This window comes from Psammomys obesus, unplaced genomic scaffold (genome assembly GCF_907164565.1).
Source record: "Psammomys obesus unplaced genomic scaffold, mPsaObe1.curated_primary_1811, whole genome shotgun sequence".
Lineage (NCBI taxonomy): Eukaryota > Metazoa > Chordata > Mammalia > Rodentia > Muridae > Psammomys > Psammomys obesus.
In genome coordinates, this window is record NW_026596091.1 from 11,769,986 (window position 1) to 11,786,655 (window position 16,670).

The window sequence follows — 16,670 nt, forward strand, 5'->3', positions numbered from 1 at the left end:
GCAAAGACTTTCACACATGTGCAAAGAGCATTATCTCACTGAAGTGACGTGCTGCAAGCCACACAGAACATGGCAGGCCTTCTCATATGAAACTAATTTCTCGTCCCTCTGCATGGCAACCCCAAATAACTCCAAGAATGAAATCTTTCTATCACATCATAGACAGCATATATCATAGATAAGAAAAAGTTTATAACGCCAAAGCCACAGAAACGAAACATCCCACCCCCATAGTTTAGTGTAAGGAATACAAAAACACGAGTGAAAATGACTCTTAGACTCACATTTATGTTTCCTCTTATCTCATGTGAAATTATTAGGTTGTCAATGACGTCAAAATTCCTGCCCATGATGGTTATATTTTGCCCACCACTGCAAGAAATAAAAGGACAAGGTTGAGCCACAGACAATTTATACTTATGAACAAAACTATAAACTGATCCACAATTAATGTTATACTCAGTAATATTTGGGAGACAGTTAACTAATTTCAATTTAAAATGCGATATAATTTTAGAAGCCTTTAAATGGTACTGGCTACAGACTCATGGTTTTTAAAACACATACATACAGAAATGCAGGTCAGATCCTATTTTAATTCTGGGAAAGTGCCCAAATACTTTAATAGAATTTGAGCTTTTTTGTGCTATTTCGTCACATATAACCAGATCATCTGCTGTACCTTGAAAGCATTTCATGCAACCAAATCTCATTTGATAACTGTTTAATCTACGTGAAGATGATCTGCTCTAACAGTCTTCACAATCAAACTTCCAACCTACCAATTATATTTTATTTAGTGAAATGGGGACCACGTTAGACAAAGCTAAAATGGCAAACGACTTTAGAAGTTTGCATTCTTGTTTGAGATATGATGTTTCAGTGTAAAGGGAAGGCACACAAATCTCGCCAAAACCAAACTGAGTGATTTCACCTAGTCTCAACGTGTCAGTAGATACCATCAAAGTGGTCACTGGGTGTAAAGTAAACAGCTATCCACAGCTCTGGTTATGCTCACAGGTCACCAGACACTTGTTCTGGGGCAGAAACTGTCAGGTCCAGCATGGACAGATTTCCTGATGGTAAGACCAGGACATAGGCAAGAGCAAGCTAATACAGAGAGAAGACAATGGGTCCTGAGCTCTGCAGACACAAGGTGGCAAGGGCCCGTATGACCACCTGACAACCTGCTTCATCGCTAGAAAACCAGCCCAAGCTGCTCTACTGATTCCACACAGCAGCACTTCTTCTTCCTCCAAGTTCAAAGACAAGAAACAGCTGGGACACAGGGGCTCAATGCAGTCATGATGACAGGATGACAAAGATCAGTGATGACATGAGGAGGAGGCAGAATGTTAGGGAGGAAACCACTGCATCCTGGGCCCAGCTATCAGGGAGCTAGGTATATCGTTTGAACTGTGTTGCCATGCCTCGCCTCATCCCCTGTCAAAGGGACAACCCACCGTTGGCTTCTCAGGGTTTTTGTAAGGTTTAACCAGGTCAGTAGATATTGCATGAATATGTGGTGAGTGCCACATCCGGCCTACTTTTCATACAGAGGGCATACTTAGTCTCAGGGCAGAGGGCTGCATGTAAGAGCCTGGCTTTTGACATCTCAATCTTCCCTATACCACTCCAGTGGCCTACAAAGCTTGCATGGGGAAGCCCTGACCCCCAGTTACTCAGAAGGAGGCTGTAGGCCAAGAGATTGGTGAGGGTGGGGGCATAGGGTGGTGCTATTACACGCTGCTATTACTAGGTAGTCTTTTACCACAAAACGACATCTCCTGACTTACGTCATTAAAGAGGTAACAAAAGTTCAGTGAGTTCACCAGGGTGGACCCTAACTGATGGCATTCTGAGGTGAGTCAAGGTGCAGCCTTAGATGGAGGGACAGGGGAAAAGACAGCTACCTGCAAACATAGCAGAGACACTGCCCGGGAAGGGACTCAACTTCCTCACACCTCAGAGATAAATGCAGCTCCACAACCTGGTGGAAATCCTTCTGTGCTGCTAGGCTGCCCACTGGGAACTCTTTACTGTGGCAGCTTAGCAAACTGAGAGCAAATAACAGCCTTTACCCGTGTTCATCTTAAATAAGAATATAAGGGATTTGTTTTCTCTTTCCCTCCTCCCCTGTCCCTCCCACCCCCGGCCTAATACACTGTCTGTGGTGTTAACTAGAAAGCACTTGGAAAATTAACTTCATGCCGTGTAAGATGACAATATTCTCTTTGGGGTTATACTCCAAAATCTAGGCGTGAATTCAAATTTGACTAGGGAGAGACTCCCCCCCTACCCTCATTAATATATTGGCTTTATCTGAAAGAGTTGACTTGGAATTTCTAACTCTCAAGGAGAATCTTTGAAATGTAGAGTCTGCACACGGGCGCCAATATTTCTCCCAAAGCATTCAAAACAGCTGACTCCAAAAGTCAGAAAGTGAAAGCCACAAGAGGAGCCACGAGCGGGAACGGCACTTGGCACAGAAGGGCACGGCAGACTAGGCTAAGCACAGCCACTGTGGTTGAACAAAACGTTCGAGCTGTGAGTTTCCCGGTAGCCACGGTGAAATACAAGCAGGCCACGCTCTCCATGCCCGTGTAACAAGACAACCAGCTTGTTGGATGGCGAGCGTTTTTCTAGGAATAACTCCTAGGAGGAGCACCGAGGGGGAACTTGGTTGCAGCTACCCCCCTGCTGGATGGATCTGTGTGATGCTCAGATCTTACGACCACGAGCCTCTGTGGATCCAGACGGTACCTGATCCAGGTGGTGGCGGGAACTATCGTGGAACAGTGTGGCAGAGCAATGTAGGACAGAGCCCCTGCGGAAGAGCAGTTGCCACCGTCGAACTGAATGCAGACATCTTTCATTTCTTTCCGGCTCGATGGAAGTGAGAATTTCATATGCGTGTCATTTAGCACATGGCTAACCCGGATCCTAGAAAGGGGCAGGAAAGGAACTCTTACACGACACAGACACTCAGCACAATTGATCGCCTAAGGTGACAACCTATGAATTTCACTTGAGGTCAGTCAAGAACAGTGGCGGGGGCGGGGGGAAGGGGGGGTGACTAATCAAAGGCTGCCTGTCAGGTATGGCTCGCTCAGGCTGGGTTCCTCGTTCTTTTGTGGGTCTCTCTCTTTGATTGGCATTCTTCTTGGAAGTGGGGAATGAAGGAGAAGTAGTCACCTTTGCCCTCAGAAGTCCTAATGGAACCAGTGCGATATTACACTGAATTAAAGGGTTAAAGTTAACACTGTGGAGCACTGTGAGACACACTGAAGGATCCAGGAAGTGACATGGCATCAGAATTTGATTTTCAGCCACTCCAGCCACTATGCCCTCTGCCCCACTGCTCTCATGGGGGGTGGAGGAAGCAGAAGGAAAGGACAAAACAAAATTGGGAGAATGTCCACAAATTTTGAGTTTGTAAAGAGGCTCATTTACATGCATCTTTCTTAGAGACGTCCCATTTCCATAATTAAAGTTTGTTTGTTTGTTTGTTTGTTTTTTAAAGAAGTAGTTTCAGCCAAGCCCCAGAAGGTAGGACCCCCAAACAGACCCGGCAATTCTGCCCTTCAAAGAGCAGAGAACCTGATTCAGGAACCCCAAAGTCTTAGAATCAAAGGACATGGGGCTGGTGCCCCGCAGACACTTCCAGACCAGGGATTGGCTGGGTCTGTCCTGTGCACTCCTGACGGCCCTCATCAATCAAATCAAAGCTGTGTGTGACACTCCCTCCATGTCCGTCAGTGATGCCCGTGTCTGTGAGTCTCTAAAGCACACCTTCAGATCAAGTTGTGCTTGCCACCTCTGCTTAATGGTGCTACGGGAGAATCTGTTTTGACTACTGAAAGGATATCATGTGTGTGATTACTAACCCTAGCGGTATTACTTATGCCTTAGAAGGAATCGGATTTGAAAGCCACTTGGTTTGTATATTTAAGCCAGTTTATTTGGGGAGCAGAGCTCTAGGAAGTTCATTCTCAAATCACTAAAACCCAAACTTCTTTAGACATTTTGGAAGGCGAGAGGTGGGAATGTAGATCATTCTGCTACTCCACTTGTCTTTTTTTCTCTTAAAAATGATCATCCACTAAACAAGTCCATACTAGCAGAGCTTGGGAATTTTCCCCCGGGCTCAGGGTGGGTGATTACACTGACCCCTTGTGAACTTGGTTCACCATGCAGATGTGACTAGTGGAATGCTACATGCAGAAAGGCCTCTTAGTCATTTAATTTAATAACGCTGGCATCTCAAGATGCACTCAGAATGGAAATGTGAGCACAAAGAGCCAGAAACAGGTAATGCTAAAAAAAAAAAAAAACAAAAAATCAAAAAACAAAAAAACTCCAACTTATTTTGCAGCGAGGCTAATTGCCTTTCATTGAGTGCACAGGTGTCTAATGTCACGGATTTCGCCACGGAAAATGAAAGATTTTTGCAATAAGGTATTTAGCCAGGATAAATGGCACACATAAACTACCTAGGTTGCATGGCTACAGGCTTTAATGTGTGCTGATTCACGCTGCTGCAGGGGAAAGGCAGTGATGGGTACCTTTCCCTATCAAGACCACGGGCATCCCAGATTTAGCGCAGTGAGGGGAGGGGGCAGGGTCGGGGTGGGGCAGCTGTTCGCAGCCAGTGAATGAGTACAGAGCTCACTAGATAAGCATGGCAGATTAGAGCACTGTATGCGCTTGAGCAGATTGTCTTAAGTGAGCGCATTTCCATGATGAAAATAAGCTCAGTATTACGGTTCATGTAGACTGAATTTTTTTTTTTTTTTTTTTTTTTACTTCAAATTAGCCAAAACTTAGAAAATTTAACAAGCAGAAAACTAAAGTTATCTGTCACGGTGTTATTACATAATGCTAGTGTTTTCTCCCCTGGGAAGGTGTAATGATTCACCTAAGGATATTAATGAAAAACAATAATTTTTCATTGCTAGGATAAAAAGAAATCACAGATATCATTATCTTTAAGGGGCACATTCATTTGGTATCTGTTTGGGGTATGTTTTTTTTTTTATTTTACTACTAATATATGTCCTAATAATTTAATTATTTGAAATAAAAACCAAGGCAGTCAAGAGAAAAAAGCTACAATGAACAACATTTCTACTTCCATCTTTTTTCCATTTCAGATAGCATACTGCAAAGTAGTTCCATAACGCCCCTTCAATTTCCAAGGTTCACATCTATATTTCTAAGTTTGTTCCATTTACATAATATGTATATTATACATTATATATTATATTACACACTATATATTATCTATTATATATAATATATTATACATTATATATGTTATACATTCTTGACTTTGTTTTGAAAACCAATCAAGGCTCCCAATATCAATATCCTAAAATTGTTGTAGACTGACAATTGGGGGAGGTAGGAAAAGTAACAGAGGGCAGGGTCTCCGACCTGAACTTCAAATGAATCACTAAAAATATTTTGCTTATTGTAATTTCGATATATAAAATACTTAAATATCATTTGACTACAAAAAGCTCCAGGGCCTACTCACATTGCTTCAGCACAGGCTTTTAACGTCACCAAAGATCGATCATTAGTGTTTTTACTCACACATCCTTATCACATGTACTGGTTCCTTTCAGGATCATGGTGATATTTGACGCTTGGGTGAAGTTTGCTCCAGTAACTATCACGTTGCTTTTCCCCAAGGTCGATATTTTCTGTGGCTCAATGCCCTTAATGTAGAAGACCTATTGGAAATAAAAGATCAGAACAGCAGATCAAAGCTACAAAATGGCACCATTACACACACACACACACACACACACACACACACACACACACATCTGTTCATGTGCTGCGGTTCGAAGAACTCACTAGGAAATTACATTTTGCAAACACAAGCAGACAGTGTTTAATGAAATCAATGAATTCAAAGAAGAGGGCTGAAGATTCATGTCTCTCAACATGTGACAGCATGAGGCCAAACCAATTAGACTTTGTCTCACAAGACAGTTGAAAATGCAGTTGAAGAGCTTGGATATTCTGTCTGAGGAGTGAGCTGTCACTGTCTGAGGAGTGAGTTGAGGAAGGCTCGCTGGCTCTCCCCCTCCTTAGGCTCATGATGTTCAAGCAAAGTGAAGAGAAGGGAAAGGTACCTCCCCCCAGTGGAGGCCAGCCAGCACAGACCCATCATTCAATTGATACGATGCAATACAGATAACTTTAATTCCCTAGAAAGACGTTCATTTTGTGTTTGTTTCAATTAGATGTTCCAATGCTGGGAAGGGGGTTGTCTTAAGAAATTTACCAACTTTGAGCAGCTCAGTATCAAAAAGTTAAATGCCTAAACCATCATGAACAACCATGCAATCTCTGGGACTGGCAGTCACCACATTCTGTGACCACTCACTTGTTTTCTCTGACCTACAATCAGGACTGAGTCCCGTGGAGTCACCTGACGCCTAACTTCCCTATCATCCAGACCCGTGGTCTCTTCACTTCTCCGTTTGCAAGATCTAATCAATTTCTCCTACAAACTTCAAAGAAGGTAGGAGCCATTTTCCCTTTTCTTTTCTAAAGATTTATTTTAGTTTACATGTGAGATCAGCCGCTTCAGAGGCCAGAAGGGGGTGTCAGGTTGCCTGGAGCTGGAGGTACAGGTTGTTGATGGATACCTGGCATTGGTGCAGAGAACTGACCTCTGATGCTCTGCAAGAGCAAGAAGTACTCTTAACAATGAACCATGTCTCCAGGCCCCCATTTTCCTATTTCAAGACAAAACAACCCAGTAGCCTCATACATCTCTTCTTTAAATGCTACCATCTTCCACTGAGGTCATTTGCTGTTCTTATATAGAGCCTCTGCATCCCGAGATTCCAGCCAATATAAAGTATAGCAAAGCTCAGCCTGCACAGACTTCATGGCCACACTCTTAGCATTTGAAAGTGACCCGGAAGTCCAGAGAAGCATCATCACGTCACACTGAGCCAAAGCACAAATATTGAGAACAGCCATTTGTAGGATGGATGGAGTCCATCGGGAGGACACTGAGTCACCGGTCCAGCTTCTGTGATGTCTGGTACCCGCCTGACCCTGCTGTCCCAGGTGCTGGAATGGTCTGCTGCCGGGAGGACTACTGTCCCTTAGGACAGGCCCGCTGGCTTACTGTACTGACCATCCCTCTGAAACTCGAATCCTTGCATTCTGCCCTCTTGGCAAACACAGGTGCGATACGGCAGAACAGTCATCACTCATTATCGCTATGGATCGATTTTGCAGATTATGGGAAATCCATCATTAATGTCACCACAGCGATGATGTAATGTGGCAGGGAATTGATTCCCACGCAGACTTTATTTTAATCACTTTAAAAAGGACTTTAGCCCTGTATTTATTGAATCACTAAGAGCCTGAAAGGGTCACTTTAATTATTCTGTTATACTTGACTGCATTTTATGGGGGGTGGGGAATTATGGGCTGGAGTGGTACTTGGGATGGGGGATTAGCAACAGCTTCAAGATAAATCCCTTGCAAATGTCAAGTGTGTGTTGTATAAGAAGGCTTACTGTTTAGCTTTGTGGGTGACAGCCAAGTGAACAAGTACTTACTGAGGACCTATAGGGTAAGTGCTAGATGAGGGTAGCTATGGAGTATGCATGGGCTAGATCGAGAGCCTGGGGGTCAATTCCTGTCTGCTGTTTTTGGATGTCCTGTGGGAAGAAATGTCAAAAAGAGAATAGAATTTCAAACCTATTTTCACATGTTATTGTCCGGAAGTATATGTGTCATCTCCAGCTGCTTCTAGCAGAACTGAATGGTTACAACCGTGCAGCCTGTGCCGCCTAAAATACACACTGCCTGGTGCTTTGTAGAGCAGAAGTTCTCAACCTGTGGGTCACGACCCCAGTGGAGGTCAAAGTCAAACAGCTCTTTCACAGGGGTCGCCTGAGACCATCACAAAACACGGATGTTTATATTACAACTCTTAACAGTATTATAATTACAAAGACAGTTTTATGTTTGGGGGTCACTATAACAGGAGAAACATATTACAAGGGTCCCAGGAAGTTTGGGAACCATTGTTGTGAGAAAATTTGTAACTGCTGTTTTATAAGAGAGCACTGTCTTCTTAGAAAAACAAGATATGTGTGTTTAATTTTTTTAAACTTCGTGTGTGTGTTTGCATGTTTGTGTGTTTGCTTGAGTATGTGTGTACACGTATGTTTGTTTGCTGCTGCATACGCTTCTAGGGGCTCTCCTGCCTCTGCTCCCCATCTCACCTTAGGAGTGCTGGAATTACAGACTCATGCTATTGCCTCTGGCTTTTCCTGAATTTGGCTTTTCATAGGTTTCGGAGGTCTGATGCTTATACTCCATGTGCTACCCACTGAGCTACGCTCCCACATCACAATTTTCTTCTATTATAAACTTCACATTACATGTCCACCCAAGTCAAATTTTCTCTGTGCTTCTTGCACTTGTACTGTAGTTGTCTGTGGAAGCAAAAATTAAAAACATGCTATACACATGCTTCTTCTATGTTCCCAGTACAAGATAAAGACAGCCTTGTAACTACTAAAGAAAAAAGATTAAAATAAAAAAAAAAGCCAGTAACACTTTGCTCTTTTAATGGCTCTAGAAAGACCATCAGAGGATGACATCCTTTAAACTTCCCATTTCCCCTTGGGTAGATATAGCTTTGCAATCTCAAAAGGATTTTGTTTGAAAATCTTATTGTTGAGAGGAGTTTCCGTTGGCCATGTAGGACTGGGTCCAGGCCTGGCCTATCTCATGGAAGCAGATGTTTGCAGTTTGCTTCCAGAGAGCCTGAGATTAACTCTTCCGTTTGCCAGGGGAGTTTTTCTTAACCTTAGTTCTAAGAGAATGACCCCACCCCAAATAGTAGAAAAATATATAAGAAAATGGTAGGTTTTTTTTGTTTTGTTTTGCTATTTAAGATAGGGCAGCTATGTAGCTGTACCTCATGGCTTCAACATTTATAGAAATACTTTCTTTTTATGTTTGTTGGTAACTTTTTAAAAGTATAGTGAATACAGAGGGACAGGGTGTAATCTTTACCACAGCGTTTTTCACCTTCAATACTTTAGATCTGATTTGTGCTTTAATTTAAAGTTAACTTACAAGCAGGCATGGTGTAGCTAACCCTCACCCAGAAGGATTAGTTGAAAACCATAATTGGACTGGATACAGCCGGGACTTCTCAGAGCTCCTCAGAGGGGTCTTCCTTCTTCTAATACCCAAGGTTTCTGTCCAGCAAATCAAGACACCGCCGACTGGAACTGTCCCGGCCCAACACCCTCTACCATTTTGTGGACAGAGGTTATTTTTAAGTGATGGTAAATTTTAATTATTTGAAATTGAATTATTTGTCAAGAAAAATTAGCTTCGGTTCCTCATTGTTTTGTATTAAGAAAGCACACAGGAAACTGCTTAATTAAGTGGTTTGTAGAATAACCGCTTATTTTTATTTGTTTCAAAAACCAAGCCATTGTTAGATGTTGGAAGGTGTATAACCACCCGCAAAAGTTCTCCTTGAAAATGTCTGAGAAGATCAACTCCAACAATAGAAGCACCTTGTGCTGGCTGGCCTTATGTCAACTTGACACAAACTAGAGTTACCTGAAAGGGGAACCTCAATTAAGAAGGTGCCTCCTTAAGATCCAGCTGTAAGGGCATTTTCTTAATTAGTGACTGATGGGGAAGGGCCTAGCCCAATGTGAGTGGTGCCATTCCCAAGCTGGTGGTCCTAGGTTCTATAAGAACGCAAGCTGAGCACGCTATGAGGAGCAGCACCCGAACATGGCCTCTGCATCAGCCCCTGTCTCCAGGTTCCTGCCCTGCTTGACTTCCTGTTGTGACTTCCCTCAATGACGGACAGTGCTGTGGAAGTGTAAGCCTAATAAGCCCTTTCCTCCTCAACTTGCTTTTGGTCCTGGTGTGCATTGCAGCAGTAGAAACCCTAACTGAGACTCACCAGTGAGGTCTGGCACCAACACAACTCAAACTACAATGACATTGGTGGAGAAAAGACTACGGGAAAGAGGTCCATTAGGTTCAGTTTATTACGAACAAACTCTATTAATCTGTACTCTATTAATCTGTTAAGGGGGGGAAATCGGAATGTAATGAAAGCTCTCTGTAGGTCTGGACCGGAATCAACACTTGGTAAAACATCTCTCTGATTTTCACTCATGAAATTAGTTCAAACAGGACTGGATGAAAAATCAGCAGGAAATCTGAAGTCAAAGGACATAGAGAGATGAAAGGTAATAGAACTAATTAAAGGAAAGTGTCCTGTAGGGCCCAGTGGGGGTGAGTATTTGGTTTAGAATTATTTAACGTCTCCATTAATGACTGAGAGGATGATAGATTTAATATATTAATAATATGTATAAAGAGAGCAGTGTGGTGACGAGCAGTGGAGATGGGAAAGAATGAAAGGGAATGAGCTATGGAAAGAAAAGAGCAGAATACAATTCCATCAAAGAATAATGGGAGAGCTCAATGAACATGGTGATGTGTTTGATGCTCGGTCCCCCAAGGAAATGCCCCTTCATAGGAGGCCCAGTACAGGCTCCAGGGAACTTGGGTGTAACTTCTAGTAGGTTCTGGGAACTGCCAGAGGTCAGCGATGCCTCAGGAAGAAGATGGGAGACTTTCAGGGAGCAGTAACAGACCCCTGCTCTCTGATCTGAGAGACCTGGGAAGTAGCTCTCAGGAGGGGCTGACTCTCAGGGCATTGCTGCCAAGGCTATTCCCGACATTGCTCTTGGCCACTGATGCTGAATGTAGCCACTACAGACAGGCCTGAGTGACCAGAATGCTGAGACCTGAGAACACAGCTCTTAACCTGCTTCTAAGACACCCTCTGCTAAGACCTGGTCTGAACAGAGATTCTTGCTGATCCACTCTCATTGAGGGCCACCCTGGTCCATCTGAGACCTTCTCTGCTCTCTTTGTCTTGGAGAAGATGCCTGGCCCTTCCTGGGGGCTCATTCTTTCTCTTAGATCTCACCCTGAGCCTCCCGTCTCCTCTTCCACCTTCCATGAGAAAATGCGCCCTGCTGATCCTGAGAGAAGCCTGCATTATCTTTAAGAGTTTCCTCCCTTCTAGAGAGGTTTTTAGCATCAATATTATGTGGTTTAACACTTATCCCACTTAGGTCATATAAGATAGGGTAAATGGTTAAGACTGCAAATTCTTGAATCAGATATCGAGGTTCAAATTTCTTATCTACATTTTGGTCTTGAGGCAAAATTTCTCTGCCTGTAAAATGTGGCACTGTGAAACTTAAATAACAGACACTGAATTCAGATGTAACAAGGGCCTGATAAAGATTAGCTGTCACTATTCAACTTAGTCCACTCTGGCATTCTTTCTAGCTTCTTTTCTTGTTATGTGTATTCAACTCTTTATGTAAAAAACAAAACAAAAAAAAAAAAAAAAAAAAAAAAAACACCACCTCACTTCCTCACTCCAAAACATTCTAAGTTTGACAGTTCCTTGTGGGTCTTTATTGTGCCTGCCTAACACATAATAGTTGCTCAACAAACATTCTCTGAATGGAATTAATGCAGGACAGTGCTAGGCCCATAGAAGCTACACACACACACACACACACACACACACACACACAGAGTCTATGTTAAATTTAATTTTCCTTCTAAAGGTAAGGTTCTTGAAAGGGTTCATTTGGTACTGTCTGTGAGAAATTACAGCACACATTCACATGGAGGAAGAGACTAGAAGGAACATAGAAAAGGAAAGAATAATGTGTATATAAATTCCTTACGAGCCTAGATTGAGGTGGTTGATTTCTGTCCTATAGTGATAAGCATATTGTGAGGAACACTGAGTATGACCACAGAGGTCAGGTCCTGTGGCACACACCTTTAACCCCAGCACTCAAGAGGCAGAGGGCTCCATGTGAGTCTGAGGCCAGCCTGGGCTACAGTGAGGTCCTAGTCTACACGATGACAGCCAGAGCTACATAGTGAGACCCTGTCTGGAATAAAAATAAACAAACAAAAACTTCAACAAAAACAAAATAACAAAACAACCCCCACACACACACACACACAAAACATGACCAAAAATCGTCTACATCATACCACATATCATCACAGTCTTCTGTGAGGGCAGGAGAGGCACCTGTCCTCAGCAGGTGAGGGCACCAGATGTAAAGATGCTTAAGAATGAAAGGAAAGGACCCAGCTGGGTGACAGGACCAGCAGTCTCATGGCTTCAGGAAAGAGAGAGATTAAGATTGGCCTTAGAGCAGATAGCTGTCCCCATTCCAGGCCAGATGAGATCTGGGACTTCTTTCCCTATTGGGCTCATGCTTTTCTTTGGTCCAGTCCCCTGACAAATTAGGGCTCAGGCTTCTGGCCCAGGGTATTCTCAATCAAGTAAGTCTGAGGATCGTGAGAATGCAAGGGCAGCGGCCCTGGGGTTGAACCGGGAATCCTCCCCCATGAGCGCTGCATTCTCAGATAAGCAAAGCCATACACTGAAACAGATGTAGCCAATAGCTTTTCATTGCCACTGAAGAAGCAAGACAAAATCCCTAAAGGGCTGGGGTACACAACCCAACATATGCAGGCTCCCGCCCGCTCGCTCACTCTTGTATGCTGTCATTTGTCCCTTGTCTCTTCTGTCATGACAAACTGAATTGCTAAGGGTTTCCTGAATTTTCTAGCCGTGGCCACACTTTCATCATAGTGGCTCCTTAGCTTAGACTATCCGGTCTTCTGTTTTATTGTCTAGAGGTCTCTTGCCCCGCTAAGGTGAGCTTTCCATTAATCAATCCACCCAGCAAAGACCTAACCAGCCACATTGATTGTGTTTAACCACCAGGCATTGGAGTGGAATAAACAGAAAAACCTATGCACTAAGACCCTGGGCATAGCCATGCTTTGAGTTTTTGTACTTTCAGGTTCTGCCCTATGTAGGTACATTTTAAAAATCTTGTATTGCTCTAGGTGTTCTAATGGGTAAGAGTCTTACGACTGATGTCCAGAGAGGGACTTGACTCATTTGTACATTGCATGTGGTACCCATGAAACATGACAACAGATGCTCCAGAAGTTCTTGTAAGAAGCCTTGACTCCAGCTCAGCACCTCAGAGCCTAATGTGGTACCTGCTCCTTTTCCAGAGCCCAGCACACAGGAAGCATCTGGTGCCTAGGGGTTGCGGGCAGGCACATTCAAGAAAGGCTCTCAGTGGCTTCTCTGCCTCAACCGTTAGGTCTGCGATGCAAGGCTGACGTGAGAGCCACCAGAACGAACCAGAGAGTTTCACATTCACATGATAAATGAGAGGTAGCAACGTTTCACAGACAGAGCACAGGAAATCTCTCTGCCAAGCAGCAATACCATTCCCCAACAACCAAACCTGAGATTCTGTTCTGAGTCATATATATTTAAAGTAAATGTTTCGGTCTCAACAAAAACGTCTTTCTCCAAACACAGAGGGCAATCCGTGGAGAAGCGTTGAAGGCGAGCCTGGGCCTTGGCTTCTTTAGAGACTCACCCTTCTCTCTTGGTGATGCTGCTTTTTTAAACCACAGCATTGGAGTGTAGGAGGTACAGGAAGGCACAACACAGGAAGCCAGGGTGCTAGGACTGCATCACCCTTCTCTTTGAGACCTTTACAAGGCTACTGCCCAGAGTACTGTACAAGAACTCAGCTAAACTTCCAGATAATTGCATCACAGGGTACCACATTAATATGTACAATCTGTTTTTATGTATCCATAAAAATAAGCTTAATTAAAAAAAACCCTAATCTCCCAAAGGGTACAGCTAGATGATTCTATTTACATAAAATTCTTGAGGTGACAAAATTGTAGAAATGGAGTACACATTAGTGGTTGTGAGGCTCCAGAGCTGGTGGGAGGGAGGAGGCAGTAGCTGGGCTGTAAAAGCCCGGGGAGTCCTGTGCTGATGAGCATTCTATACCTTGACTTCTGACAGCATTAGCGGACTTGAGCTCTTCAGCTATATTATGTAAGGTGGTACTATTTGAGTAATGTTTTATGGATTGTTTTCTTATAAACAAGCTTTAAAAAAAACAAGAAAGATTCATACTTCCTGATTTCAGAGCATACTAAAAAATTGTAAGAATATGCCATATGGCACTAATATGAAGACAGACACACAGAACAACAAAACAGGAAAGAACCCTGACATAATGCCCCACATACAGCCCAAGTGATTTTCAGTGAGGAAGTGACAGCCGCTGAACCAGGGAAAGTGTTCAAGAAATGGTGCTGGAAGAACTGAGTATCATCTACCTGCAGAAGAATGGCTGGACCTTACTTTACTGCATAAAGAAAAATGGACTCAAGGACTGGCCAAGGTATGCACCAATGAGTTAAAACTCTAAGAAGAAAGAGATGAGGTTTGGAAGGCATCATAGCAGAAGTTTTGGCAGTTGTTTCTGCTGCTTGATCTCCAAAGCATGAGAAACAAAAGAAAAAATAGACAAATTTAACGTCATTGAAGTTAAAAATTCTACATATCAAAAAAAAAAAAAAAACAAAAAACAAAAACACAACTAAGCCACAACTTAATGTAAATTGTTTGCCTAGTGTGTATTAGGCTTTGGGTTTGAGATCTAGCAGACACACATACATACTCACACTCAGTAGAGTTGAAAGGTAACCTACAGAGTCAGAGAGAAATATTTTCAAATGCTATATTTGATACAGGGCTAAAACCCAGAAAATACTGCTTATGTCCAATGGAAGGAAACAAGCCAACCAATCAAAACAATGGGAAGGGGCTTCAGTGGAAGGCATCAGCTGGTGAGCAAGGACATGAACAGGTGTCACAAATCACAGGGAGAAGAAGAGCCAAGGCAGGGAAGATTGGACCTCACATCTGTGAGGTTGGTAATGACCAAACAAAATGAAAAAGACAAGTGTTAGTGAGGACGTGAGAAGCAGAAATCCCTGAGTGCTGATGGAGACACCTCAACTAATGAAACTACTGTGGAAAACAGGATGGTGGCTCTTAAAAATAATAATAATAACAACAGTGTGATCCAGGAGTCTTTAACTTTTGGGTGGTGATCAAAAGAATGAAACGCAGTGGCTCTAAGAGGCAGTCATACACCTGTGGGTTTTGTTTAACAGTAACCAGTGGAAGCCTATGGATGGAGGAAGGTATGAAGAAAATGTGCTATATACAAATGCTGGAATATTATTCAGCCTTAAAAAAGAAAGACATTCCAATCCTGCTATAACATAGAGGAGCCTTGAGGGCACAATGATAGGTGAGGTAAGCTAGTCAAAAAAGGCAGACACTCACATGAGGTTTTTGCTAGGCTGTGTCTTAAAGACAGTAGAATGGTGGTTTCAAGAGCTTGGGGGCTGGGGAGAGGAGGAGGGGGCAGAGTTACAGAATGAGTGCTGAGTTTCATTTTGGCAAGATGTAAAGCATTCTGGTGACAGGCTGCTCAAGCAGTGTGAAGGAATACACAACACTACGGAACTGTGCACTAAAAATAGGGAAGACGGTAAACTTCGTGTCCCGAGTAGTTTACCAAAATTGAAAACAACAAGCACCAAGCTTAATTAAGAGGACAAAGCTTCTCTCCTCTCCATCCAAGCTCCTGTCACCGCGTCTTAGTTTTACAAACCACGGAGAACAGAGAAGCAGCCTATCGCTTAATTAAGCCTCAGAGACGCAAAGGCCAGAGATATTGGCACACCAAGGTTCTCTAATGCCTTAATTAACTGCATAATCCATTTGGGTTCACAGGCCCTCAGCCTGTTACTTAATTCACCTAAAGTTACTATCAACTTTTCAGTAATGATTAAAAACGTGCTACTTATTTATATTGACACTTGACCTTAAATAGCTGCAAATGGATAAGTCAGAGCCACAGATTAGTCATGAAATGGAAAGCTGGGCCCTTTGAGTGTCTTCCAGTACTGCTCTTAATTTGTCTGCTTCCCACAGACTAGAAGAGAAGGAGAGAAGGAACTTGTTTACTTTGTGTGTGTGTTTGTCACCACATGGAAACACTCCATGGACTTCTGTCAGCCGAAGGAAGCCAGCCCTTCACTGAACAGAGCCACGTGTGTCCCGCTCAGAGATACTCACGCTCTCAGACTTTCCGTTCACACATGACACGTATGTAGAGCATTGGAGATTAGCTTTAACTATGAAAAAAGTAAGAGGGCTTTCGAGGAAAATTTCACGGGGAGAAACAAACAAACAAACAAATAAACAGCACTTTTGAGAAGAGGACTGGGAGATGAGCCTTCTGCAACCATTCTATTTTGGTATTACTAATAATGGGTTTGATCAACTCCACAAAGCAAAGTGAATAAAAAAATAAGTAAGGCCAGTGTATGTATTTTGCATAGACCACTGTTCACACACACAGTGCCAAATCATTAATGAGACCACAGAACCTGGTTTGAACTGAGGTCACCTTAGCTCACTTTCCCCAGTGAGCCACAAAGTCACCTTTACAATTCCACTTCCACAGGAACAACATCATTTTTCATAATTACAAAGTTTTAATTTCTTTTATGTGAATGTGAAGCCTTTGATGTATTGAGCCAATTACATGAAACTTGGTTAAAAATGAACCAAAAAAGAAGAAGAAGAAGAAGAAGAAGAAGAAGAAGAAGAAGAAGAAGAA

At 42.9% G+C, this 16,670-nt stretch overlaps 1 protein-coding gene across 1 annotated transcript in view; it reads right to left on the bottom strand.

Annotated features, from left to right (window-relative positions):
- The window catches only part of Plxnc1 (plexin C1), a 149,798-nt gene that overhangs the window by 54,182 nt on the left and 78,946 nt on the right, over window positions 1-16,670 (bottom strand). Inside the window, exons 10-12 of the mRNA XM_055627954.1 lie at window positions 5,599-5,738; window positions 2,764-2,943; window positions 285-372 (exon numbers count right to left, since the gene is read on the bottom strand). Of these exons, the coding sequence (XP_055483929.1) occupies window positions 285-372; window positions 2,764-2,943; window positions 5,599-5,738 (408 nt within the window). The remainder of the gene's footprint in view (window positions 1-284; window positions 373-2,763; window positions 2,944-5,598; window positions 5,739-16,670) is intronic.